This window comes from Oncorhynchus keta, chromosome 31, assembly GCF_023373465.1.
Source record: "Oncorhynchus keta strain PuntledgeMale-10-30-2019 chromosome 31, Oket_V2, whole genome shotgun sequence".
Classification (NCBI taxonomy): Eukaryota; Metazoa; Chordata; class Actinopteri; order Salmoniformes; family Salmonidae; genus Oncorhynchus; species Oncorhynchus keta.
The window spans coordinates 17,936,171-17,963,429 of NC_068451.1; the positions used below are offsets into that span (position 1 = coordinate 17,936,171).

At 42.2% G+C, this 27,259-nt stretch overlaps 1 protein-coding gene across 4 annotated transcripts; it reads right to left on the reverse strand.

Annotated features, from left to right (window-relative positions):
- Positions 1-32: 32 nt before the first annotated feature.
- On the reverse strand, positions 33-13,127 carry LOC118364576 (nuclear receptor coactivator 7). Of its 4 annotated transcripts, none has more exons than XM_035746237.2 (7): positions 13,050-13,127; positions 4,798-4,936; positions 2,727-2,873; positions 2,110-2,262; positions 1,877-1,972; positions 1,581-1,654; positions 33-1,400 (listed from the first exon to the last, which is right to left on the reverse strand). In XM_035746237.2, exons 1-7 carry the CDS (start codon positions 13,094-13,096, stop codon positions 1,265-1,267), a joined length of 792 nt encoding a protein of 263 aa, XP_035602130.1. In that variant the 5' UTR covers positions 13,097-13,127; the 3' UTR covers positions 33-1,264. The 4 variants fall into 4 exon arrangements, with proteins under 4 accessions (XP_035602130.1, XP_052345776.1, XP_052345777.1 ...); XM_052489816.1 differs by having other exon boundaries at positions 1,877-1,993; XM_052489817.1 differs by lacking the exon at positions 13,050-13,127 and adding an exon at positions 5,529-5,930 and having other exon boundaries at positions 1,877-1,993.
- Between the last annotated feature and the right edge of the window lie 14,132 nt (positions 13,128-27,259).

Genomic DNA, 27,259 nt, shown 5'->3' on the forward strand with positions numbered 1-27,259 from the left:
TTGATCTTATAACAATCAGTCACATGATCACACAGGTTTAAAGCACATTTTTGTCACCTGGAAATGCAGAATTTGAATAAGGAGCCATTTTAACAGTGCCAGCACTGTACAGCACACATATTGAAAAACATACATACTTACAAACTCAACACATACAAATAGAACAAAGCAAACAAAACAAAATACTTCCCTAGATAACATTTCTTTAAATAGTGGTTAGAACGTTGGAATTTCCGAGCTGACAAGGTACAAATCTGTCATTCTGCCCCTGAACAAGGCAGTTAACCCACTGTTCCTAGGCCGTCATTGAAAATAAGAACATCAAAGTAATGTGAAGAAGATACCAAATTAAAACAATTGGTACATCTTATATCCTGTTTTGTTCTTGATATTTTTTTTCATTATTCTCTTTTACAAATTTAAGAAAACATTTAACATGGGATTTAAACCCATACCTTTTGTACAAACCATTAAAGGCCACAAGTGAGTGGACTTCCAGGTATTTCTAAAGGTTTTTACAGTCCTCAGTTAACCAGGAAAAACGCAGATACAACCTGAGTTAATGCTGGTATAATAGGTTACACGCTGGTAAAACAGCTAAAACCAGCCTAAAAGTCACGAGACCAGGTTTTACACAGGACAAACCCAGGGGAGAATGACTGCCCCCTCTCATTCAAGGCCAACCACAGTACTGCAGGCATTATTTGCAGAACACAGGATCCCCATTATAGTGAATGGGAAGATGGCAATCTTTGTGTAAATAAAATAATAACAAACAAAAAAATAATGCTACTGATAATTGCTTCTATTATACCATATGTATGTGCTTGAACCGATTATTTTAAAATCGCACACAGAAGAAGTCATTATCATACTTTTGTAGCTAATGGCAGCGTGCCTTACCCCAATCTGCCTTCAACGTGAAAAACTCAATGAGAGGGGGCAGCAATGAGCTAGCCTGCAGCGTCACATCCTGGAGTAGCATGTTATGCCTACGTACATCTCCCACATGAGACACCATTTTAACGGACTTCCTTGGCTTCAAATGCACTATTGAGTTTTCACATAGGAATGACTGGTGTCACATGATCAATGGCTTTGTCCGTTCATATATGAATTAAGCTCACTGTGCTCTAACAGCTTGAGCACAAGCTAAACCTCACTGAACACAAGTAAAGCCATGTTGTAAACCATAGAGAGACATGGCCCTGGCTTTTTTCTCTCTCTCTCTTCCGCTTCTGAGTCTCTCAGTGTCTCGCTCTGTTTACTGTACAGTCCAGACCTCCAGGTCCTGCACTGTGAAGTCTTGCTGGGTGGACAGGGGCTGGTTGTTGAAGGTGTGACAGGAGTAGCTGGCACCGTGGTACAGATCAGCATCCAGCCACAGGCCAAAAAGCCCCCTAGAGGTCAACAAGAGAAACATATATCAGACCAGAGCCAAGGGATGCGGTTTAGCCTATCTGATCTGTAGACATCAATGGGTTTGTGGAAGCTAACTAGATTTACTTTTAGATGAGGTATTTAGGTATTAGGTATTTTAGGCTTAGGTATTTCTGATAAAGAAAATTCTGAACACTTACCCTCCTCCACCAATCTGTAGAGAGTCCATATGGCCCCTGATGAAGTACGAGTTCTCACCACTCCACCTGTAGGCCTGTGTGAAGAGAGAGGTGTCAGACTAACTCACGACAGTCAGGGGAAAGATACTGTGATGTTGTCCACAGCCTATTAACTACAACGACAGGGGCTGTATCTAAAATGATACCCTATTCCCTATAGTACAAAGGTAAGCTCTGGTCAAACGTAGAAGTGGACTATATAGTGAATAGGATGCCATTTTGGACAGAGCTGTGCACACAACAGCATGCAGTGTTACCTTGAATGCAGGGTCGAAACTGTAGACAAAAGTCTCTCCTGTTCCGTAGCAACAGTCACTCACTCTGAAGGGATGGGAGGAGAAGGCACCAAACACCTGAGAGAGAGGAAAACAAACCTATTGGCATTTTACTGGGATCGTATGACCCATTCATAATGTAATAACAATGTACATGGATGTAATATTACGTTAAATGTCAATCATATAGAACAGTACGTTGTTGAGATGTCTACCTTTTTTTCCATGTCTTTGATGACAAGAAGCACAGGACTGTCGATGTGGGCCATTTGCCTGTACAGAGTTTTCAGGCTGGTGCCATGAATGGCTGTGCTGTAGACCAGATTCCATGGATACCCCTGTGTCCTTGCTGGCATGTGATTGGCTAGCTGGGGTTTCAGAAACAGAAGATGAGATTGATGATGAGAAAACGTCCCATTAAATTCACATGTCAAAGCTGTGTAGTGTTGAGATGAGTATGTGCACTTTATTTGCCCGGAACTCAGTATAAATTGAAGAACCCCCAAAAAAGTCCCATATTTAGCTTTGTACATATCAAATAAACCAAAGCACTAAGTTCCTCCCTTTTTTTTTTTTTTTTTTTTTTTTTTTTTTTTCTTCACCTTTATTTAACCAGGTAGGCTAGTTGAGAACAAGTTCTCATTTGCAACTGCGACCATGAGCTGGCTGTGTAGCCTATATAGTGCTGGGAGATGATTGCTTTACTTTTCCTTTACTTCAATAGGTTTATTTGATAAGTACAACGCACCTTCATCAAAATTTCTGTAAACGTGCCAGGATTGACTGTATTAGCTACAGTGTTTCGTTTTGGTGTAGGTTTACAGTAACTCACACTCTCGATGTGGTGGTCATTAAGGAGCTGGCTGTGGTTTCGGAGAACAGGAAGTAAGTCCTCGGGCTCCTCGTCCTCAGAGCAGTTACCCTCCTCTGAGCTGCACACGCTCCGTGGACGCGTCACTGCATCCTTCCCTGTGATGATCTGCAGGGAAATAACTCTTTAAGGGGAAAGTTCAAGCAAATTACAAAATGACACATTGATTATGTCCCCGATATGATAATTTTCCGCATTCATGTTCAAATGATCTTAAAGTAACTTTATTAAGATACACAATCAATTTCAGATATATGAAGATGATTTGGATATGAAACCACAACTCTGTTCAAACACACTCTCCTTTTCTCTCTGCTGTTAGTTTCTTAACCACACTGATATTGTAAAACATAAGGCTGAGTGATTAACTGACTCAAACGCAAACACACATAAAACATGAAACCACCCACAATCAGTACTAGTGATGGAAGGTGGGTGATAAAAGACTGAATACAATCATTTCTTTCCAAGAAATTACCATTTTTGCAGACCACCCAAAAACGACTCTTCAATCAACCAAAAAGGCATACAAACTAGTACATTATCTCACGCTAAACATTACAATTCATGAATATCTGAGTATAGTTAGCAACCCACCTCTACATATGGCTCCAGACATTTGTTTGCAAAGTAAAGCACCTTGATGTTCGCCTGCATTGGTCTCATGTCTACTAATATTCCTCTTAGTCTAACACAACTAATTTATACTAATAATGTAACATTAGCCTTAGTATATTATTACTGTATGTACCACAGGCACAGGCAAGAGTGTGAACTGATAACCTGTACCCAACCTTCAAATGCTCTCTCTTAAATAATTCAAGTTTCATCCCCCTAAATATCATTGGCTGATAGCAACCCTGCTTATGGTAAAGTCAACGGCCACCTCCGTTTTGTGGTTCAGATTAATTTCTCGAAAAACAGGATGTCATTTTCAGTTAACTGAATTATGGGAAGTATGCCCAAATATGGGATGTCCACCAGGTGCAAAGTATGTAATGATTGCACTAACAGCAGTGGGCAAACAAGTAGCCTGGGTTCTAGTCTGTGTCTGCTAACCTTCCACTCCTTGTACTCCTGGGTTCTAGTCTGTGTCTGCTAACCTTCCACTCCTTGTACTCCTGGGTTCTAGTCTGTGTCTGCTAACCTTCCACTCCTTGTACTCCTGGGTTCTAGTCTGTGTCTGCTAACCTTCCACTCCTTGTACTCCTGGGTTCTAGTCTGTCTGCTAACCTTCCACTCCTTGTACTCCTGGGTTCTAGTCTGTCTGCTAACCTTCCACTTCTTGTACTCCTGGGTTCTAGTCTGTCTGCTAACCTTCCACTCCTTGTACTCCTGGGTTCTAGTCTGTGTCTGCTAACCTTCCACTCCTTGTACTCCTGGGTTCTAGTCTGTGTCTGCTAACCTTTCACTCCTTGTACTCCTGGGTTCTAGTCTGTGTCTGCTAACCTTTCACTCCTTGTACTCCTGGGTTCTAGTCTGTGTCTGCTAACCTTCTACTCCTTGTACTCCTGGGTTCTAGTCTGTGTCTGCTAACCTTCCACTCCTTGTACTCCTGGGTTCTAGTCTGTGTCTGCTAACCTTCCACACCTTGTACTCCTGGGTTCTAGTCTGTGTCTGCTAACCTTCCACTCCTTGTACTCCTGGGTTCTAGTCTGTCTGCTAACCTTTCACTCCTTGTACTCCTGGGTTCTAGTCTGTCTGCTAACCTTCCACTCCTTGTACTCCATGCCATATGCCAAACATGTTTAACATTATGAGAAGTGGCAAGGAGTGGAATGTTAGGAGAAGAAGACTGGTACCCAGGCTAACACATCTGTGCATTGCAGGGACAATAGTTCATAGATATTTCATCACAACAAACCTAGTCTGGAAAAATAAATGTCAAATTTTAAAAAGTTTCAAACTTGCTTAAATCTATTATTTCATACTTGTATCATTTTTCTAATCCATTCTTTATAATGATAAACTGCTCTCATTGTATTAGAGATATAGATCCTTGAGAGATAGAGATCCTTGAGTCAGAACTCACCTCCCAGTTTTTGGAGGCAGGGGCAGCTGGGTCGAGGAATAACTTGTCAATCACAGCCAGCTTGTCTTTCTCCACTACCAGATAGTGGGGATTCTTGTGGTGTCTCGTGTTGTTGTCCTTGGTGTAGAAGTGGTCAACCCTGAGGAGGCAATCACAATACCAGTCAAAAGCTTGGTATTGGTACACCTACTCATTCAAGGGTTTTTCCTATTTTTCCTACATCAACATATTTTTTATGTACTTTATGTTATGTAATACATGTTTCACCAAACGCCCACACACTCTTCTACAATATTATTGAAACACAATCTAATCTAACAACCACAAGCCAGAAATCTTTAAACAAGTCTAAAGTTAACCAATTTCTGCATGGAAAAACAAGTCTTTCAGCTATTTTTCAGAAATAACACTTACAGGAAAAAGTTCATTAAGGGTCCAAATACATGACTACACACCATTGGAATGCCACTATCGGATCATGCATAGCCTTCACTTGTGGCTCACCACCCACATGCATTCTTGCTCACACAAGACCTGAAGTCTCATGCAGAAGAGGCTGGAGCTGACATAGGCCTAGCTATTCCCCCGAACAAGAAAACCCCCAAAAGTTGCAATATCAAAATCCCTCCCATTGCTCTAGCAAAGAAAGGGCAAGATTCGTCTTTTCAAAACCCGTATTTCTCCAAATCAAGCGTCCAGGTTTGGTATCCAAAGTAAGTATTGTGACTTACTCTTCAACGCTGTAATTGGCTCCCATGCTGAATAGTAGGCGGGGTAGTAAGGTGGTTCAGGAGATGGAAAAGGAGGTGAAGAAGAGAGGATGATGTGGTGAAGATGAGTGCGGATGGTCTGGAAGCTCAGAGCTTTAACAGCATGTCAATCCCATCTCAGCCATCAGGCATCTTATACTCCAGCGTTGCCTTAGATAAGCCCTTTTCACCATAAAACCCTCCCTTAAGGTCCTTCAAGGCTGCCTGGCATGGAGGATTTCATAATGGCGTTAGATAGCCTCTGTGACACATCTTGACTTGCTACAGTATGCCTCCCTGGGCTGAATCTGGGTCAGGAAATGACCGTGTTAGTTCACTGTCTCAGAGACGCTAATTTCCGAACAGATAAAGGTCTGGCTGACGGACACTGTCTATCTCTATCTGTCTCTTTTCTTGATACTTTTGTTTTATTGTAATCTGCACTCTATTGTGTGAAACACAGCCTGTCCCAATTGACTCCCTACCACTTCACTTTGGCCCTTACCGTTCAAGGTGTGCAGATCTGTAAGGTGGAAGCTCCTCCACTACATTGCGTATACCTATCCATACCCTGTACAGTCTTCAAATCTCCAAGAGTGTCAAGAGGAAGGGGTAAGGAGCAAATTGGAAACTCTGTCTCAAAGAAAGCCAGGGGTCACAGAGGAGGCCAAGAGGTTACACAAGAGTAGCCAACCATAGGATGGAAGAAATCCATATCAGACTGTGTGGGGGCTGATTATACAGACACACATGGAGGGTCGATGGTGTTGACAGTTACATGAATATGTGAAATGTATTTTATTACGTTAAATATAAATGGACAACTTTCCATGAGTGAAAAACATTAATCATGCGCAATAGACAGCAGTGAGTTAAAGATCTACTGGTACCTACTGTATATAAAAAAAATGAATGTAGATTGAGAAAACAATCTGGTATAGTGGGTGTGATTTCCAGGATAATTGCTTAATAATTACAGTTTGTACTGTACCTATTAGAATGTTCCAGATGAGTAATGGGAAAATCTCACATGGACCTGGACATGCTAAAGGCATCCTTAGTGCTTTGGGATCGTGTACAAATTGCAAATCAGGCAATAAGTATTTAAACGAAAATGTGTATATTTAGATGGGGGATGGGGAAGAAGGCCATGGCATGTCTTTAGTTTGGTTTGCTGTGGTAGACTGCTGTAGACCCTGTGGCAGGCCCTCTATCAAAAACAATAGAGTATAAGGATGAGGAATTATCATCCAGAATACAAACAGAGTTTGACACTTCATCAGACCATTATCACAGAGACTTTGACTGGACCTAGGGATATTACATGTAAGAACCACTGAAACGTTGTATAGCGCAACCCCAATCTATGAAACCCATTGATTTAAAAAACGTACTGTCACACAGAGGTTATCATTCCAACTCTTATTGTGTGTTTTCATGTCAATAGTGGTGCATGTCTGAGTGATAATAGGCAGTAGAAAACATTTGTCTATCACCCCTAACCTGCGTCAGTTAGTCTTACCTGCTGTAAACTGTGTACGTGACAAATAACAGTTGATTTGGGATGGGAGAGATAGAGTAGGGTTCACACATAGGTCAGAGACTCTAAAGAGGTGTCAGAGCACTAATAGGATTACTAGGCTACCATGTGAAAACAAAACTGTGAGGAGAATATTGACCGTCCAAAAGGTTTTGAATAAGTAAACAGCATTCACTGGTAAAAGGCAAAAGTACAGGTGTCAGCCCTCTTTAAAGATGCCTAATGTCCACCTGTTCACTCACAGATGTTGAGGAAGAGGAACTGCCTTACTGTAAAACAACTTTACTACTGTATTTATCATCCTCTGATAGGTAGTTGTCTCTTCCTCCTATATATGCACACAAATACCCATTTTATGAGGATTAAATTAAATAGAGAAGTACTATCCACCTAGAAGCACATAGCCATTCAACTGTAAAATATAGACAATGACTTCATTGTAACCTTTTTTTAACTAGGCAAGTCAGTTAAGAGCAAATTCTTATTTACAATGATGGCCTTGTCATGTATTGTCATATTATGTCTTGTTCCTGTTCTTTCTCTTCACTCCATCTCCCTCTGCTGGTCGTATTAGGTTACCTTCTCTTCCTCTCCTTCCCCCAGCTGTTCCTCATCTTCTCTAACTACCTTGTTCACCCTTTTCCCACCTGTTCCCTTTTTCCCTCTGATTAGGTCTCTATTTCTCTCTCTGTTCCTGCTTCTGTCTTTGTCAGATTCTCATTTGAGTTTCTCATGCCAGAACCAAACTATCGTCTTGTTTGCTTCACCCTTGTCCTGTCGGAATCTACCTGTTCATCTGATGCTACGTGTGATCAGGTACCTCTGTCCTCTACGACCCGCGCCTACCCAGAGAGACCAGCAATCTGTCGCCGCTCACCCAGCTATTCTCCTCTGCTGCTAAGAAGGGGACTCTAACCCAGCTATTCTCCTCTGCTGCTAAGAAGGGGACTCTTCTGTAATTATCAGAAGGACTTTATGATTCATTTGTCGCCCTCTCTGCGGGTTGTCTATTTTGCCATTATATACATCTGAAGAGGATCTATGTCTTCCCTGTGTTTTGACATTAAAGGACTCTGTATTTGTTAAACCGCTTTTGGGTCCTCACTCACGTGCATAACAGGCCTACCAGGGAACAGTGGGTTAACTGCCTTGCTCAGGGGCAGAACGACAGATTTTTACCTTGTCAGCTCAAGGATTCAATCCAGCAACCTTTCGGTTACTGGCACAACACTCTAACCACTAGACTACCATATTTCCCATATTTATCTCAGTTTAACTATTTCATTCTGTCACAAGCCACACATTAGGGAAAGGGGATATCTGGTCAGTTCCACAACTGAATGCATTCAACTGAAATTTGTCTTCCGCATTCAACCCAACCCCTCTGAATCACAGAGGTGCAGGGGGCTGCCTCAATTAATGTCATCGGTGTCCGGGGAGCAGTTGTTGTTGGGGTTAACTTCCTTGCTAAAGGGCAGAACGGCAGATTTTTCCACCTTGCCGGCTCTGGGATTCAAACAAGCAACCTTACGGTTACTGTCCCGACACTTTAACCACTAGGCTCCTCCACCAGCCAGAGGTTCCAGTCAAGTCGAACAAACTACATGCAGTAACAAATGCATTTTATTAGCAGCTAAACATGCATAACTCTCTCTCTGATTTTCATGTGTAACATTTTGCTTTGGGATCAGTACCCATTTAGAGCGTATTCAAAAAGTTGAACATTTGGGCCAAGTGATAAAGTTTGTACTTTTTCTTCAGTAGGCCATAATATAGCTTAGCTGTAGTTTCACGTGTCTCTTTCTTGGTTTGCTGCAGCAGAGTAACATTTTTCATTACCAAGACAACTCTGGGCCCATTATAGAGAAGAGTCACCCTCACCTGTCCTGCTATAAGGCACAAGAGAAGAACTTGTTGAGTTGAACCAGTTAATTTTGAGTGACGTAGAACTACACGGCTAGTGTCCGAGGCCCCACAGAGCAGCAGTAAAATCTCAGCAATAGCAGCCACATTCTCCTGACCATGTTGTCTTAAACTCACCCAAATGACAATACACTACATATCTCAATGAGAGATCCAACCACTTTCAGCCGTTCTTGAATAAGAGAGTTGGCACAAAAGGACCATGACGTAGAGTAGATTCAGATGGCTGTGCAAATAAACTTGGTAATACTGTATTCCTTTGCCTGGCTGGTTTTTTAAATTTATTTTTTTATTTCACCTTCATTTAACCAGGTAAGCCAGTTGAGAACAAGTTCTCATTTACAACTGCGACCTGGCCAAGATAAAGCAAAGTAGTGCTACACAAACAACAACACCGAGTTACACATGGGATAATCAAACGTACAGTCAATAACACAATACAAAAATCTATATTCGGTGTGAAAATGTAAGATTAGGAAGGTAAGGCAATAAATAGGCCATAGTGGCGAAGTAATTACAATTTAGCAGTTAAACACTGGAGTGAAAGATGTGCAGAAGATGAATGTGCAAGTATAGATACTGGGATGCAAAGGAGAAACAAAAAAATAACAATATGGGGATGAGGTAGTTGGGTGGGCTATTTACAGATGGGCTGTGTACAGGTGCAATGATCGGTAAGCTGCTCTGACAGCTGATGCTTAAAGTTAGTGAGGAAGATACAGTGGGGAGAACAAGTACTTGATACACTGACGATTTTGCAGGTTTTCCTACTTACAAAGCATATAGAGGTCTGTAATTTTAGGTACACTTCAACTATGAGAGACGGAATCTAAAACAAAAATCCAGAAAATCACGTTGTATGATTTTTAAGTAATTAATTTTATTGCATGACATAAGTATTTGATACATCAGAAAAGCAGAACTTAATATTTGGTACAGAAACCTTTGTTTGCAATTGCAGAGATAATACGTTTCCTGTAGTTCTTGACCAGGTTTGCACACACTGCAGCAGGGATTTTGGCCCATACAGACCTTCTCCAGATCCTTCAGGTTTCGGGGCTGTCGCTGGACAATACGGACTTTCAGCTCCCTCCAAAGATTTTCTATTGGTTTCAGGTCTAGAGACTGGCTAGGCCACTCCAGGACCTTGAGATGCTTCTTACCGAGCCACTCCTTAGTTGCCCTAGCTGTGTGTTTTGGGTCGTTGTCATGCTGGAAGACCCAGCCACGACCCATCTTCAATGCTCTTAGTAAGGGAGGAGGTTGTTGGCCAAGATCTCGCGATACTTGGCCCCATCCATCCTCCCCTCAATACAGTGCAGTCGTCCTGTCCCCTTTGCAGAAAAGCATCCCCAAATAATGATGTTTCCACCTCCATGCTTCACGGTTGTGAGGGTGTTCTTGGGGTTGTACTCATCCTTCTTCTTTCTCCAAACACGGCGAGTGGAGTTTAGACCAAAAATCTCTATTTTTGTCTCATCAGACCACATGACCTTCTCCCATTCCTCCTCTGGATCATTCAGATGGTCATTGGCTAACTTTAGACGGGCCTGGACATGCGCTGGCTTGAGCAGGGGGACCTTGCGTGCACTGCAGGATTTTAATCCATGACGGCGTAGTGTCTTACTAATGGTTTTCTTTGATACTTAGGTCCCAGCTCTCTTCAGGTCATTGACCAAGGCCTGCCGTGTAGTTCTAGGGTTGATTCCCCATCTTCCTCATGATCATTGATGCCCCACGAGGTGAGATCTTGCATGGAGCCCCAGACCGAGGGTGATTGACCGTCATCTTGAACTTCTTCCATTTTCTAATAATTGTCACCAAGCTGCTTGCCTATTGTCCTGTAGCCCATCCCAGCCTTGTGCAAGTCTACAATTTTAACCCTGATGTCCTTACACAGCTCTCTGGTCTTGGCCATTGTGGAGAGGTTGGAGTCTGTTTGATTGAGTGTGTGGACAGGTGTCTTTTATACAGATAACGAATTCAAACAGGTGCAGTTAATACAGGTAATGAGTGGAGAACAGGAGGGCTTCTTAAAGAAAAACTAACAGGTCTGTGAGAGATGGAATTCTTACTGTAATAAAATGCTAATTCATTACTTAAAAATCACACAATGTGATTTTCTGGATTTTTGTTTTAGATTCCGTCTCTCACAGTTGAAGTGTGCCTATGATAAAAATTACAGACCTCTACATGCTTTGTAAGTAGGAAAACCTGCAAAATCGGCAGTGTATCAAATACTTGTTCTCCCATGGTATAAGACTCCAGCTTCAGGGATTTTTGCAGTTTGTTCCAGTCATTGGCAGTAGAGAACTGGAAGGAAAGGCAGCCAAAGTAGGAGTTGGCTTTGGGAATGACCAGTGAAATATACCTGCTGGAGCGTGTGCTACTTGTGGGTGCTGTTATGGTGACCAGTGAGCTGAGATACCTAGCAAATACTTATAGATGACCTGGAGCCAGTGGGTTTGGCGACGAATATGAAGCTAGGGCCAGCCAACGAGAGCAGACAGGTCGCAGTGGTGGGTAGTATATGGGGCTTTGGTGACAAAACAGATGGCACTGTGATAGACTACATCCAATTTGCTAAGTAGAGTGTTGGAGGATATTTTGTAAATGACATCGCCGGAGTCAAGGATCAGTAGGCTAGTCAGTTTTACAAGCGTATGTTTGGCAGCATGAGTGAAGGATGCTTTGTTGCGAAATAGGAAGCCGATTTTTGATTTTATTTTGGATTGAAGATGCTTAATGTGAATCTGGACGAAGAGTTTACAGTCTAACCAGACACCTAGGTATTTGTAGTTGTCCACATATTCTGAGTCAGAATCATCCGGAGTAGTGATGCTAGACGGGCGGGCGGGTACGGGCAGCGATCGGCTGAAGATGCATTTAGTTTTACTTGCATTTAAGATTAGTTGGAGGCCGCGGAAGAAGTGTTGTATGGCATCAAAGCTTGTCTGGAGGTTTGTTAACACAGTGTCCAAAGAAGGGCCAGAAGTATACAGAATGGTGTCATCTGCGTAGAGGTGGATCAGAGAATCACCAACAGCAAGAACAACATCATTGATGTATACAGAGAAAAGAGTTGGCCCGAGAATTGAACCCTGTGGCACCCCCATAGAGACTGCCAGAGGTCCGGACAACAGGCCCTCCGATTTGACACACTGAACTCTATCTGAGAAGTAGTTGGTGAACCAGGCGTGGCAGTCATTTGAGAAACCAAGGCTGTTGAGTCTGCCGATGAGAATGCGGTGATTGACAAAGTCGAAAGCTTTGGCCAAGTTGATGAAGACGGCGGCACAATATTGTCTTTTATCGATGGGGGTTATGATATCGTTTAGGACCTTGAGCATGGCTGAGGTGCACCCATGACCAGCTCGGAAAACAGGTTGCATAGAGGAAACTTGGCTTTCGAAGACTTTAGGAAGGCAGGGTAGGATAGATATAGGAACCAGACTTGATCTGGAAAGAAGTAGAATAATGGTGAGGACAGTGTTCAGTCTGGTTTAACCAGGTAAGTACAGATGTACTATCTTAATTTGATCACTCTGCACCTGAGGAAATTCAAATGTGCCTCTTGATTTAGATACTTTTATTGAAAACCTGCAGTTTACTTTCTCTTTCGTTTACTCAAACGCTAAAGAACCCGACAGAATAAATGTCCGACTACTGTAGGTCCTACTGCTGCAACATTCAAATGTACAGAAATGTTTCTGAAATGCAGCCATACACATCAACATCCGTTGTTTTATATAGCTTAATAACACAAGATAGATATTGTTCTCCACTACGCCATACAGTACAAGTGTATGTGAAATGCAGCCGTAGGCTACACCTAAACTATAGCCTACTGTAGCCTATCCAAGACTAATATCCAGTTAGAATATTAAGACCTAACACCTGTATTTCTTCCCTTTATACACTAAACCACAGAAAACTGCTCAATTGGAAAAGCAAGTCTGCTACAGTCAGCATCAAATCAAATCAAATTGTTTGTCACATGATTCATAAACAACAGGTGTAACAGTGAAATTGTTACTTACGAGTCCTTTTCCAAAAATGTAGAGTTAAAGACAAAGATTATATACATGTATGTGTGAGTGTGTGGGTAGTGTGAGTCCAGTGTGTGTGCATATCAACAGTGCATTATGGAACACACCAGATTAATAAATGTGTTTATGACTAAGCCAAATCTCTAAACTTGCTGAACCGGTTTGGTCTGGAAAAAGGATGTCTAAGTAGCTTGTATTCATGTTATTGTCTTATTCTTGTTTTTGTTCTATACTCTTTGCTGTACGGTGTCTGTGGGTTTTTCAAAAGGCACATTAAATCCCATGTATTATTATTATTATTATACTGTTGGCGAGTAAATTTTGTACAACATATTCTCTTCATGCTATTAGTGTTTATTATATGGTAATTATCTGAAATAGAATTGAATAGATGAGAGGGCCAGTGAGAACAAGAAAGGAATCCAACTTCACTACAGACTGTTCAATAGATTGCAATTCATCAATACCACATCTCTCTCTCATTTTATTTCTAGGGGCTGCAGGTAGCTTAGTGGTTAGAGCGTTGGGCCTGTAATTGATAGATCGAATTCCTAAACTGACAAGGTCAAATCTTTTCCTGTAAATAATAATTAGTTCTTAACTGACTTGCCTAGTTAAAAAAAAACATATCTCCCTGTTCCCTCTGTTAAAGTTCTGTCTATATCTAGCAATAATGTTATGTCACTGCAAGATCTAACTTCAGTGTCACGACTCCTACCGAAGTTGGCTACCCTTCCTGTTCGGGTGGCGCTCGGTGGTCGTCGCCCGCCTGCTGGTTGTGCAGGATTATTTCGATATACATGTGTACACGGCTGTTTGTCCGTGTGTTTTTTTTGTTGTTGTTTTTTGCTGGGCGTTTTTTGGGGGGGCATTTGTTTTGGTTGGCGTCTGTTCACCGTTGTAGTGCATTAAAAATAAACGCTACCCTGAACTCTCTGCTTCCTGCGCCTGACTTCTTCCCCACTACACCCCGGGCGTTACATTCAGTGTCTTTCTATGACTCAATGGTGCATTGTCTGGTGTAATGAGGAATAAAAGAGGGTTTTATGCTTGATGGTAATGACATTACTTAAAACCTTCAGAGTCAAGTGAGTTAATGAATGATGTTGAGATGTCAGAGAAGCTTTTTCCCCTGACCTACATACTGTAAGGTCGCATGCAGCAGAGAGTCACTCTGTGGTAAAAAGCTACTCTACACTTCTCAGGCTCAGAGTGGTAAGGGGCTTCCTAAGAAATTGAGTAGGCTGTGTCGTACGCATTTGAGTAGGCTGACGTACGCATAAGTTCCCCATTTAGAACGAGCCATACAGTTTTTTGAAATGTGAAAGCAACCGCAGTTTACTTTCCCCCAACAACATGTTTACCAATGTTTGATTGTAATTTAATTTAATTGTATATCTATATGAATTGTGGAAACATATACATTATACTGTTGTTATTACCCAACATGACTGTAATCATAGCTGACCACATTAATGATAAATAATAAGTAATAATAAAGAATCATGCTTTTTTGGAGGGTTAAGGGGTATAAATCTATTCCTAACCTAGATTACGAAATAACTTTTAGGCGACACATTTCAGTAGGAAAGGAGCTGAGAGAGCGGTTGACGATACCAAACATTGAGTTGAAGAGGAGAAGATAACTGAAATAATAGGTTCAGCTAAGGGCAGTGCACAGACCTTTGATGATACTTATTTTGCTAGAACCACTCCTGGGGTGGGTAGGAGGCTATATCAGCCAATCATCGCTAATGTAGACAAGATAAATCAGCTAGTTAGCTCGGCTACACTGTCAAAACAAGCGAATTCGTCTTTACTCGACTTGAATTTGTTCTGATACTGAAAGAGGCGAACTGTAGTTGCCTCCTTCCCTGTCCCTTACAGTGAGACGAGACAACACTTTAATTTCAAACTCACTAGTAGTTCCAGTGTTTTCTAAAGGCTCAGACGTGTGTTGGGGAGTTGATGAGACAAGATCGAAATTACACAACAAAAACTTTTTATAATAATAATCCAAAATTTAAAAAATCAAATTCTGAACAACATTTTAAACCAAACTATTTCAAAGATTTTACTGAGTTACAGTACATTTGAGGAAATCGGTCAATTGATATACATTCATTAAACCCTAATCTATGGATTTCACATGGCTGGGATTACAGATATGCATATGTTGCTCACAGATACCTTAAAAATGTGTCTCAAAAATGTGTCACTGTATTTTTGTTCACTCAGATCGTTGTCCATAGTTTATGCCATACCATAACGCCACCGTCACCATGGATCACCCTGTTCAGTTTCTTGATATGCCACACCTGCCAGGTGTTTGGATAATCTTGGCAATGGGGAAATGCTCACTAACAGGGATTTAAACAAATTTGTGTACAAGATTTGAATGAAATAAGCTTTTGTGCGCACAGATAGAGCCCTTTGAGGTTCTGGAGCACCTGCCCCCTTTCCCCTTCTATGAAAGCTACAAGACCATGGTGCTTGCCTACGGAGCTGTGAGGGGAACAGCACCTCAGTACCTCCAGGCTCTGATCAGGCCCTACACCCAAACAAGGGCACTGCGTTCATCCACCTCTGGCCTGCTCGCCTCCCTACCACTGAGGAAGTACAGTTCCCGCTCAGCCCAGTCAAAACTGTTCGCTGCTCTGGCCCCCCAATGGTGGAACAAACTCCCTCACGACGCTAGGACAGCGGAGTCAATCACCACCTTCCGGAGACACCTGAAACCCCACCTCTTCAAGGAATACCTAGGATAGGGTAAGTAATCCTTCTCACCCCCCCCCCCTAAAAAGATTTAGATGCACTATTGTAAGTGGCTGTTCCACTGGATGTCATAAGGTGTATGCACCAATTTGTAAGTCGCTCTGGATAAGAGCGTCTGCTAAATGACTTAAATGTAAATGTAAAATGCATGACATTTAGATTGGTGTCATTGCTTTAAACAAATATTTTTGTTGTCTCTTTTCTATTTTGTAAATTAAATAAGATGAATTGCCCAACAAACTAGATCAGTTCTCATGCACTAATTATTATTGAAAAAATTCCCCTCTGAAAAAAGCCCTTCCGTCTTGAAAAGAGCCCTTCTGCAACCAACCGCAAGCTTCCTCTTCGCATGAAGGAGCTTCGCACCTGCGCCTGGCAGTGAGTTTGAAATTAAAGTGTTGTCTCGTCTCACTGTCAGGGACAGGGAAGGAGGCAACTACAGTTCGCCTCTTTCAGTATCAGAACAAATTCAAGTCGAGTAAAGACGAATTCGCTTGTTTTGACAGCGTAGCCGAGCTAACTAGCTGATTCATCTAGCCTACATTAGCGATGATTAGCTGATATAGCCTCCTACCCACCCCAGGAGTGGTTCTAGCAAAATAAGTATCCTCATCAAAGGTCTGTGCACTGCCCTTAGCTGAACCTATTATTTCAGTTATCTTCTCCTCTTCAACTCAATGTTTGGTATCGTCAACTGCTCTCTCAGCTCCTTTCTTACTGAAATGTGTCACCTAAAAGTTATTTTGTAATCTAGGTTAGGAATAGATGTATACCCTTTAACCCTCCAACAAAGGAATCAATGAATATACTGTATATAATTGATTTCTAAGTCCCAAAATGTAGGTAGTAAGTAAGGATTCTAGCATTAAAACTAAAACATGCAATACAACCAAATTAAAATACATTTAAAATATGTATTTATATTGCCAAATTGCATGAGATTACTATGGACGCTGTTTCCGCCATTGTATAAAATAATTATCAGGTAGGGTAGACAGCTCTGTCCGCCTATTTAACTCTAGGGAGAGAGAGTTGTGAGACTCAAACCCCCCAACTCAATACATCGCAAATAAATGGGAAGGCAGGTTCACTCAGAATGCATCAACAGGCTTTCATGGAAACTAACCAGCAACATCGTCATCACTTTCTAAACAGAATCTTGACGTTTTTCTATTTGCTTCACTTTCACCCGTCACTCCAAGAAAGGTGTGGGGACAGCTATAAGAGTGTGGTCCTGGAACCAGGCTGGTTCTAACCTGACCTCTGTGGCTGTCTCAGTGGAATGAGTAGCAATCTGAGTTAGGGGACTTTCATGTGGTAATTCATCACCCACGTTAATCTTCCAGCAAGACAATAACCCCAAGCACTAATCAAAATCCACAAAGGAATGGTTAATTGTCCATCAAATCAACATAGTGCAATGACCATCTCAGTCTTCGGACTTGAACCCCATTGAAAACATGTAGTTTTAATTGTAAAGGGCATAAGCGCAGACGAAGGATATCAAGGATCTGGAAAGATTATATATGGAGGAATGGTCCCTCCCAATGTGTTCTCCAATCTCATAAAATATTTTAGAAAAAGGCTAAGTGTCATCATCCTCACAAGGGGAGGGTGCTGGAGTATTGAAAACAGGGGATCCAATCATTTTGACCCCTCTTTTTATTTATTTTTTTATTATTAATTATTTTATTACATTTTTCTCTGAGAAAAGTTATTAGTATAAAAGCAGACAATATAGCTCAGTATTTGTACTGTTTGATTTATACAGTATTTTTTGCTCATCTTTATCAAGGGATGTAACGGATGTCGTCTGGAGATAGAGAGGAAGACCAAGGTGCAGCGTGGTAAGTGTTCATGTCTTTTTAATAAACAAACTGAACACTGGAACAAAACAATAAACGATGTGAACAAAACGAAACAGTACCGTGTGGCCCAAACACTCATACTGAAACAAACACCCACAAACCAAAAGTGAAACCCAGGCTACCTAAGTATAATACTCAATCAGGGACAACAATTGACAGCTGCCTCTGATTGAGAACCATACTAGGCCAAACTCAAAAACCAACATAGAAAAACAAACAGACTGCCCACCCCAACTCACGCCCTGACCATTCTAAAACAAAGACAAAAACAAAGGAACTAAGGTCAGAACGTGACAAGGGATCCAATAATTCCAGACCCCACTGTATATGAATTGTTGAAACATATAAATTACTTTTTGTTATTACCTAACATGACTGTAAAGAACAAGTAGTAAAAAGAGCTTTACTTTGTTGGAGGGTTAAGGGGTTTATAAATCTATTCATAACCTAGATTACAAAATAACTTTTAGGTGACACATTTCATTAGGAAAGGAGCTGAGAGAGCAGTTGACGATACCAAACATTGAGTTGAAGAGGAGAAGATAACTGAAATAAAATGTTCAGCTGAGGGCCGTGCACAGACCTTTGATGGGGATACTTCTTTGTTAGAACCACTTCTGGGGTGGGTAGGAGGCTATATCAACTTATCATCACTAATGTAGGCTAGATGATCATCTAGTTAGCTAGTCTATGCTGTCAACTTGGGCAAGATAGCATACTGCTGTGGGAATTAAGAAACTGTGTACAACGCAACCCCAATTTGAATCAATGAAACCCATTGATTAAAAAAAGAAATGTCTAACACTGGTTCACGCAGAGGTTATCATTCCATCTCTTATTGTGTGTTTTCATGTCGATAGTGGTGCATGTCTGAGTGATAATAGGCAGTAGAAAACATTTGTTTATCACCCCTAATTTGTCAGTCTTACCTTCTGTAAACTGTCTACGTGAACCTCACCATCATTTGGGATGCTGCAGAACTGCACGGCTATGCTACGTGACAGAGGTTGTGTTCCCCTGATAAGACGAGGTGACACAACAACCAATAAACATAATGAAACAATTGAAATGCCACGGACGACACGCACACACCCCCACTACTGAGACCCCAGCAAGAATAAGCCAGACCTGGCAAGAATAAAGCTGTTACCTCGGCGATTTCCCTTCTAAATAGAATATTAAGATGAATGAAGATGAATGAAGATCGTAAGCAATAACACAAATGGTCGAAATTTGTAAAATGTTATTCGGAAGCAGACTTAAAAATACAATTGTGAATAGCCTTAATAGCACAACTAATATTATAGCATTGACAATATTGTTAACAGCATTAAGAGTAATGATTACTAGAAAATTATTATGGTAAAAACAGTTAAACATATAACAGAACATTCTTTATAATGCTTCTACTAATAATAGTAGTAATAACAAATAATAATAATATCATTATAATATTGTTATTTGGTCCATTATTATTATTATTTAAGTGGTAATGACCGAGAAGCGGGTGTTGCTCGTCAAATGCCAGAAAACCGTGCCAATATGTCCTCCCAACACCAGCATTATTCCCAGGCATTATCACTTTTATACAACGGTTTACCAACATACTCAAATAATAATTTATTCATACGATTTCATCCTTCCGCAATATATAGTCCTGACCAAATCTAGGGTTGCTACCCAAGCCGGCTGGTCGTTCGTTCTATCTGTTTGGTTGCCAGAGAGCGACCTAGTCATTCAGTATTTTTGTTCTGTATCTATGGACGCGACCCAGTCTTTCATTCTAAATGTTCCTTTGCTGTACTGGCTGGCAACGGTCTTATCCCTTGCTCGCTAGCTAGTCAACTACAGCTAATTTACTGTCATGTAAAAAATATATATATTTTAAAACAGCAAAGTAGCTGCATTTGCATTTGTTTAAGCTGTTTTCTAGTGACATTCATTTGGATACATCCATAACAATAAGCTAATGATGCATGATTTCGCCTGGCAAAGAAAATGTGCTCTTTCGTCAGGACACTGTTGTTCAGAGGAGCTAGCCAACAACACAACTAACAATCACTTCAAACTGAAGCTGGACAGACAGAAAACCAGCAGCACTTTGTTTATTTTGACCTGTTTTCTATTGATATTTCTTTGTATATTTCAAAAGAAATTATGCTGATTCATGATTTCGACTGTGAAAAGCTGCATGCCTGTCTGTCTCATCCCGACACCTTCATTACTATAGGACAGCTGGAGATTGAATTTGAACATTGAAACAATTTTGTAAATGTCAGAGAGGCAGACAGCAAGGTTTATACAAATCTCCACTGTTGAAAACTAAATGTTAGTCTTAAAGAAATGTGAGATAATGTCTAGATGATTTTTATAGTGGAGATTAAGTTTATATATTGCTGGCTGGGCTGATGAGACAGTGGATTAAGCAGTCAGATGGAACAGAGTAAATGGGCATTTTAATGTCATAGATTTAGCCGATGATAACTTGTGGAATAGACACTGGCTGGAATGCGTTCAGGATTAGACCCACCTGTTGTATAATGCACTGCACACAATGTTCTGTCATTCATATTTCACTGAACACAATTTCCTGTACATTGTGTCACAGTAAAAGGTCAATATCCCTCAGGAGTTTACACCCCCAAGGTCGTCATTGCTATTATTGTGGCCCTCTAAGGCTGCGTTTAGACAGGCAGCCCAATTATGATGCTTTTTTCAGGTTTGAAAAAACATCTGATGTGAAAGTTCTAATGTGATTGGTCAAAAGACCAATTAGTGGAAAAGAATATCGGAATTGGGCTGCCCGGGCCTCCCGGGTGTCACAATGGTTAAGGACGCTGTACTGCAGTGCCAGCAGTGCCACCAGAGACTCTGGGTTCGCGCCCAGGCTCTGTCAAAACTGGCCGCGACCGGGAGGTCCGTGGGGCGACGCACAATTGGCCTAGCGTCGTCCGGGTTAGGGAGGTTTTGGCTGGTAGGACAGATATCCTTGTCTCATCGTGCACCAGCGACTCCTGTGGCGGGCCGGGCGCAGTGCGTGCTAACCAGGTTGCCAGGTGCACAGTGTTTCCCCCGACACATTGGTGCGGCTGGCTTCCGGGTTGGATGCATGCTGTGTTAAGAAGCAGTGCGGCTTGGTTGGGTTGTGTATCGGAGGACGCATAACTTTCAACCTTCGTCTCTCCCGAGCCCATACGGGAGTTGTAGCGATGAGACAAAATAGTAGCTACTAACAATTGGATACCACGAAATTGGGAAGAAAAAGGGGTAAAAATTCAACTAGAGTCAGTATAAATGTATGTGCATATTATGTGTGAGTGAACAAATGATGGAGTGAGTGTTTGTGTGTGTTGGAGTGACAGTGTGCGTGAGTGTGTAGGGCCCAGTGAGTGTGCATAGAAACAATGCAAAATACTGAAATAAAAGGTCAATAAAGAAGGTCAACTCGGTCTGTGTAGCTATTTTGTTAGCTATTTATTAGTTAGGAGCTGTTCAAGAGCCTGTTGGTGTCAGATTTGATGCACCGGTACCTCTTGCCGTGTGGCAGCAGAGAAAATAGTCTATGTGTCACGAATCCCTCCAGTACTGTTGCTCCTTCCATGCACCAGTTTCGGAGGTCTATGTCACCGGCCTCCAAGAACTGAATTGTGTTCATTACGCACACCTGGTACCCATTCATCCTTGATTTTGTATTGTATAAATGTGCCTTCTGTTCACCATTGAGGTGTCGATTATTGTTCCAATGTCCGTTGGTTGTGTGAGTACCTGTGCTGTGTTTTGGCTTTCGTGCCGCTTGTATTGCTCAGATGACTATGGGTCTCGTCTCGTGTGGTATCATTGTGTGCGCTTGTATATTTATTTGAGGTACTCCTCGCTCTTTTGTTTTGGTCTCAACCCTGTATTTTGTACACATGTTTGGTCTTCGTCCCTGTGCCTTTACATGGCACACTGTAATTTGGGTAAATAAAAAACCCTATTACGCATTCCTGCGCCTGTCTCCCGATCCCTTTATACCAACGTGACACAATGGTTTGGGTGGTTGGGGTCATTGACGATTTTCCGGGCCTGGATGGCAGGGAGCTTGGCCTCAGTGATGTACCTGTCTGTCCGCACAACCCGCTGAAGCGACATGCGATCGAGGGCGGTGCTACTGGCATACCACCTTCTCTGCGGACGACTTTGTCAACCACAAAAGGTTGACAACGTCCGTTACTCATTCACTCAATTGGCATGCTGGCTGCAGGAATGTCCACCGGAGCTGTTGCCAGAGAATTTAATGTTAATTTCTCTACCATAAGCTGCCTCCAATGTCGTTTTAGAGAATTTGTCAATTACATCCAACCGGCCTCACAACCGCAGACCACGTGTAACCACGTCAGGCCAGGACCTCCACATGGGATGATCTGAGGCCAGCCACCCAGACAGCTGATGAAACTGATGAGTAAAACTGATGAGTATTTCTGTCTGTAATAAAGCCCTTTTGATTGGCTTGGCCTGCCTGCGCCCCTGCCCAGTCATGTGAAATCAATCGATCAGGGCCTTCTGAATGTATTTCAATTGACTAATTTCCTTATATGAACTGTAACTCAGTAAAATTGTTGAAATTGTTGTGTTTATATTTTTGTTCAGAATATTTACATGAAAATGTACAGTACTTTAAAATACCTGTATAAAAGTGAGTTATCACAAAATACACTATTTACAGCCAAACTTACAATCATTAGACATATGAACTAATCAGGGATGATCCAACCTGCTCTTAGGGAAGTTGAGAATTCAAGCAGCTTTTCGCAGCTTTTTGTTAAAAATCGCGCAACATTTCAGCGCCCTGCTATTCATGCCAGGAATATAGTATATGCATATGATTAGTATGTGTGGATAGAAAACACTCAGACGTTTCTAAAACTGGTTAAGTCACGGCTGTGACTATAACAGAACGTGCGTTTCATCGAAAAGTGCAGGAAAATCTGATCACTGAAAATGGAAAACAATATCCATGCGGGACTTCCAGGAATTATTATAGGTGAACCGGATTAAATAGGGCTGAGGTTGCAGTACCTACAGCTTCCACACGTTGTCTAGAGTCTTGTCATTTGCCTGGGCTTTGTTTCTTGGTCAAACCGAATCAAGGGAACCGATTCCCTCCGGTCTCCGACCGGATGTTTTGTGAAAGTTTATCGTCGACTTTTTTAATTTTAAAAAATTACGTTACGTTATAAAACGCAATTTTTTTCCGTTGTTCACACAGTGTTCATAGATCGATATCTAGGCTATATATGGACCGATTTAATCGAAAAAAGACCCAAAATGATGTTTATGGGACATCTAGGAGTGCCAAGAAAGAAGCTCGTCAAAGGTAATGAATGTTTTATATTTTATTTCTGCGTTCTGCGTAGCCCCCGGCTATCGCAAAAGCTGTCGTTAGGTGACGGTGCAGTATTTGGAGGATACATGCTATCAGATAATAGCTTCTCATGCTTTCGCCGAAAAGCATTTTACAAATCTGACTCGGTAACTAGATTCACAACGAGTGTAGCTTTAATTCAGTATATTGTATGTGCATTTTAATGAAAGTTTGAGTTTTATCAAAAACTATACGTGGCGTACTTGACATTTCCGCTGATATATGTTCCCACCACGGGACCACTGCCCTAACTTAAGGAGCCACATGATGTGCAAGCCCTTGTGCAAGCCTTTGTTCAAGCCCAGTTCTACATGTGTATACTAAAAAGCTGATTTGTTGAATTGGGTGTGGTAGAACAGGGCTTGAACATGAATCCTGCTCACTCTGTGGGTCTCTGAGAGAATGGGTGGCCACCCCTTATAAGAATACCGTAACATATGACAAACTGCTGGGAAACATGTCACTAGACAAGTACAAAAGCACACCAAAATTAAACACAAAATACAAATGATAGAATTACAAGTCATACATTGAATATGAATTGAAACTTTACCTAATGTAATAAGTAATGATTTTAAACAATAGGCCTATATTTTCAAGAAGATCAACACAACTTCCACTTAGTTATCTCTGTGATGTTAGCAACTGCCTTTGACAAGGAACATATTGTCTTAAAGGTAACATGCTTTCAGTTCCTGAAAGACAAAATGTCTCCACCCCTCCAGGTGTCGCCCATTGCCCAATTATCCCCTGTGTATTTATACCTGTGTTCTCTGTTTGTCTATTGCCAGTTTCTTGACAGGTTTTACCAGCATATCTTCCCGTTCCTCAAGTTCTGTTTCCTAGTTTTTCCCGGTTCTGACCATTCTGCCTGCACTAACCCCGAGCCTGTGCCTGCCTGACTCTGACCTGATTATGAACTTCTGCCCACCCCGACCCTGAGCCTGTCGTCCTGTACCTGCCTGACTCTGACCTGGTTACGAACCTCTGCCTGTCCTCGACCTGCCCCTCGCCTGCCCCGTGTTTATAATAAATCATCTGAGAACTGTTCTATCCGCCTCCGGTGTCTGCATCTGGGTCATATCCTGAGTCGTGATACAAAATGGAATCTGTGAGACTCATGCACCATGTAACCCCCATTAATTTAGCAGGTCAAAATGTTACAACTTGTAACTAAACATTTTATTTACAAGATTCTCAGTTCAAACCTTCGCCATGTTTTCAAAAGTTGTGCATCTGTTCAACTCCACCCATTGACATTTTAGAAGCAATCAAATTTGTTCTGCCCCCTAAACCAATCAGATTATTTTTGCCCTTAGAACAAATTTGACAATTTATGTCAATCTGCCTGCCACAAGCAGCAACAGTCTATAATTTGTTATCCCTTTCTCAAAACATTGTAGTTCCCCTAGAGGGCACTATAGCATTAAACATTTGCATAGAATTTTCTAGCTAGCAGTTTGTGAGTAAGAAGAGAAAGCCCCAGATACCTAGTCAGTGGTGTAAAGTACTTAAGTAAAAATAATTTAAAGCACTAAAGTTGTTTTTTGGGGTATCTGAACTTTACTATTTACTTCACTACATTACTAAAGAAAATAATGTACTTTTTACTCTATACATTTTCCCTGACACCCAAAGTACTCGTTACATTTTGACAGGAAATTTATCCAATTCACAAACTTATCAAGTGAACATCCCTGGTCATCCCTACTGCCTCTCATCTGGCAGACTCATTAAACACAAATGCTTTGTTTGTAAATGATGTCTGACAGGTGATGAAAAGTATAGAAAAATGTTTGCTGTACAAAGTAGGCCTACAGCCAGTGAGAAAAGTTCCCTGCTACAAAATCAAATAGTTTTCCCCCACAGATGCTACCAGGCCTCACTAGGGCGTGTACTCTGAGCATGCGCTGACCAACCGAGAAGTATCTTAACTGATATTTTCAACCTCTCCCTGTCTGAGTCTGTAATACCAACATGTTTCAAGCAGACCACCATAGTCCCTGTGCCCAAGAACACGTCTGTAGCCATAAAGTGCTTTGAAAGGCTGGTCATGGCTTACATCAACACCATCCCATCCCGAGACCCACTCCAATTTGCATACTGCCCCAACAGATCCACAAATGACGCAATCTCTATTCCACTCCACACTGCCCTTCCCCAGCTGGACAAAAGGAACACCTATGTGAGAATGCTATTCATTGACTACAGCTCAGCGTTCAACACCATAGTGCCCTCAAAGCTCATCACTTAACTAAGGACCCTGGGACTAAACACCTCCCTCTGCAACTGCATCCTGGACTTCCTGGCGGGCCGCCCCCGGTGGTAATGGTAGGTAGCAACACATCCGCCACGCTGATCCTCAACACGGTGGCCCCTCAGGGGTGCGTGCTCAGTCCCCTCCTGTACTCCCTGTTCACCCATGACTGCACGGCCAGGCACGACTGCAACACCATCATCAAGTTTGCTAATGACACAGTGGTAGGCCTGATCACTGACAATGATAAGACAGCCTATAGGGAGGAGGTCACAGACCTGGCCGTGTGGTGCCAGGACAACAACCTCTCCCTCAACGTGAACAAGACTAAGGAGATGATTGTGGACCACAGAAAAAGGAGGACCGAGCACGCCCCCATTCTCATCGATGGGGCTGTAGTGGAGCAGATTGAGAGCTTCAAGTTCCTTGGTGTCCACATCACCAACAGACTGACATGGTCCAAGCACACCAATACAGTCGTGAAGAGGGCACGACAAAACCTATTGCCCCTCAGGAGACTGAAAATAATTGGCATTGGTCCTCAAAAGTTTCTAAAGCTGCACCATCAAGAGCATCCTGACTGGTTGCATCTCTGACTGGTATTGAAACTGCTCGACCTCCGACCACAACGCTCTATAGAGGGTAGTGCGTACAGCCCAGTACATCCCTAGGGCCAAGCTTCCTACCATTCAGGACCTCTGTACCAGGCGGTATCAGAGGAAGGCCCTAGAAATGGTCCAAGACTCCAGCCACCCTAGTCATAGACTGTTCTCTCTGCTACCGACGGCAAGCGGTACCGGAGCGCCAAGTCTAGGTCCAAGATGCTTCTAAACAGCTTCTACCCCCAAGCCATAAGACTCCTGAACGTCTAATGAAATGACTACCCAGACTATTTGCATTGCTCCCCCCTCTCTTTTACGCTGCTTCTACTCTCTGTTATAATCAATGCATAGTCACTTTAATAGCTCTACCTACATGTACATATTACCTCAATTACCTCGACTAGCCGGTGCTCCCACATATTGACTCTGCACCGGTACTCCCTGTATATAGCCTCTATTGTTATTTTACTGCTGCTCTTTAATTATTTGTTACTTTTATATCTTAATCTTATTTTGGGGAGGGGGGGGTGTCACGTTCTTTCAAAATCAAACCCAGAAGCAGACCAGGAGAGTAAGAAGAAGATGGGTAGATATATCCAGGTGGCGTCGCGGGCAGCGGTGGTGAGTTGATGGGAGTAAATAGGTGGATCCAATGGGGTAGCGGAATCCTCCGACGACCAGGCGGGAATGGGGTAAATGATCCGGGTGAGTAACTGAAGACAGAACAAACGGAGGTAAGTTTAAGGCAAGCAATACGTAAAAACCAACAAAACAAATTCTATCCAACTTGAGGCTGATACTATGGCACAACATACTGTTCATGGCTAACGATCCGGCAGTGAATGGATGTCAGGTCCGGGCTTATGAAGAGGAGAGATGATGATCAGGACCAGGTGTGCAGATAGCTGATGGGATACAGGTGCGGGTAATCAGAACTCCCAACTGGTTCATCCACAGAACAGACAGGGTGCGTTCCTGGACGCTCGGCCCCCAATGGTGGAAAAACACTCCAGGACAGAACACAGGCAAAATAACAGACTCAGGAAACGCTCTGGGATTTGTGACAGTATTGTTATTTTACTGCTGCCCCCTCCGACGAACGCCACCGGGCGGACTACCCGGAGCGCCAGGATGGAGACTAGCGCCAGGATGGAGGCGGTAAAAGTCACGAAGCAGGTCATCGTCAAGGATCTGACGCCGAGGAATCCAACTCCTCTCCTCAGGACCATATCCTTCCCAATCCACTAAATACTGGAACCCTCAACCCCGCCGTCTGGAGTCCATGATGCGGCGCA

Excerpts from the sequence above, each read along its gene's own strand:
- LOC118364576 (XM_052489816.1), bottom strand. The coding sequence starts at position 13,096 with ATGTATATAATCTTTGTCTTTAACTCTACATTTTTGGAAAAGGACTC. Across the intron at positions 1,655-1,876 it reads GTTTCGACCCTGCATTCAAG|GCCTACAGGTGGAGTGGTGA; the intron begins GTAACACTGCAT and ends CTCTTCACACAG. Across the intron at positions 1,401-1,580 it reads CTACAGATTGGTGGAGGAGG|GGGGCTTTTTGGCCTGTGGC; the intron begins GTAAGTGTTCAG and ends GTTGACCTCTAG.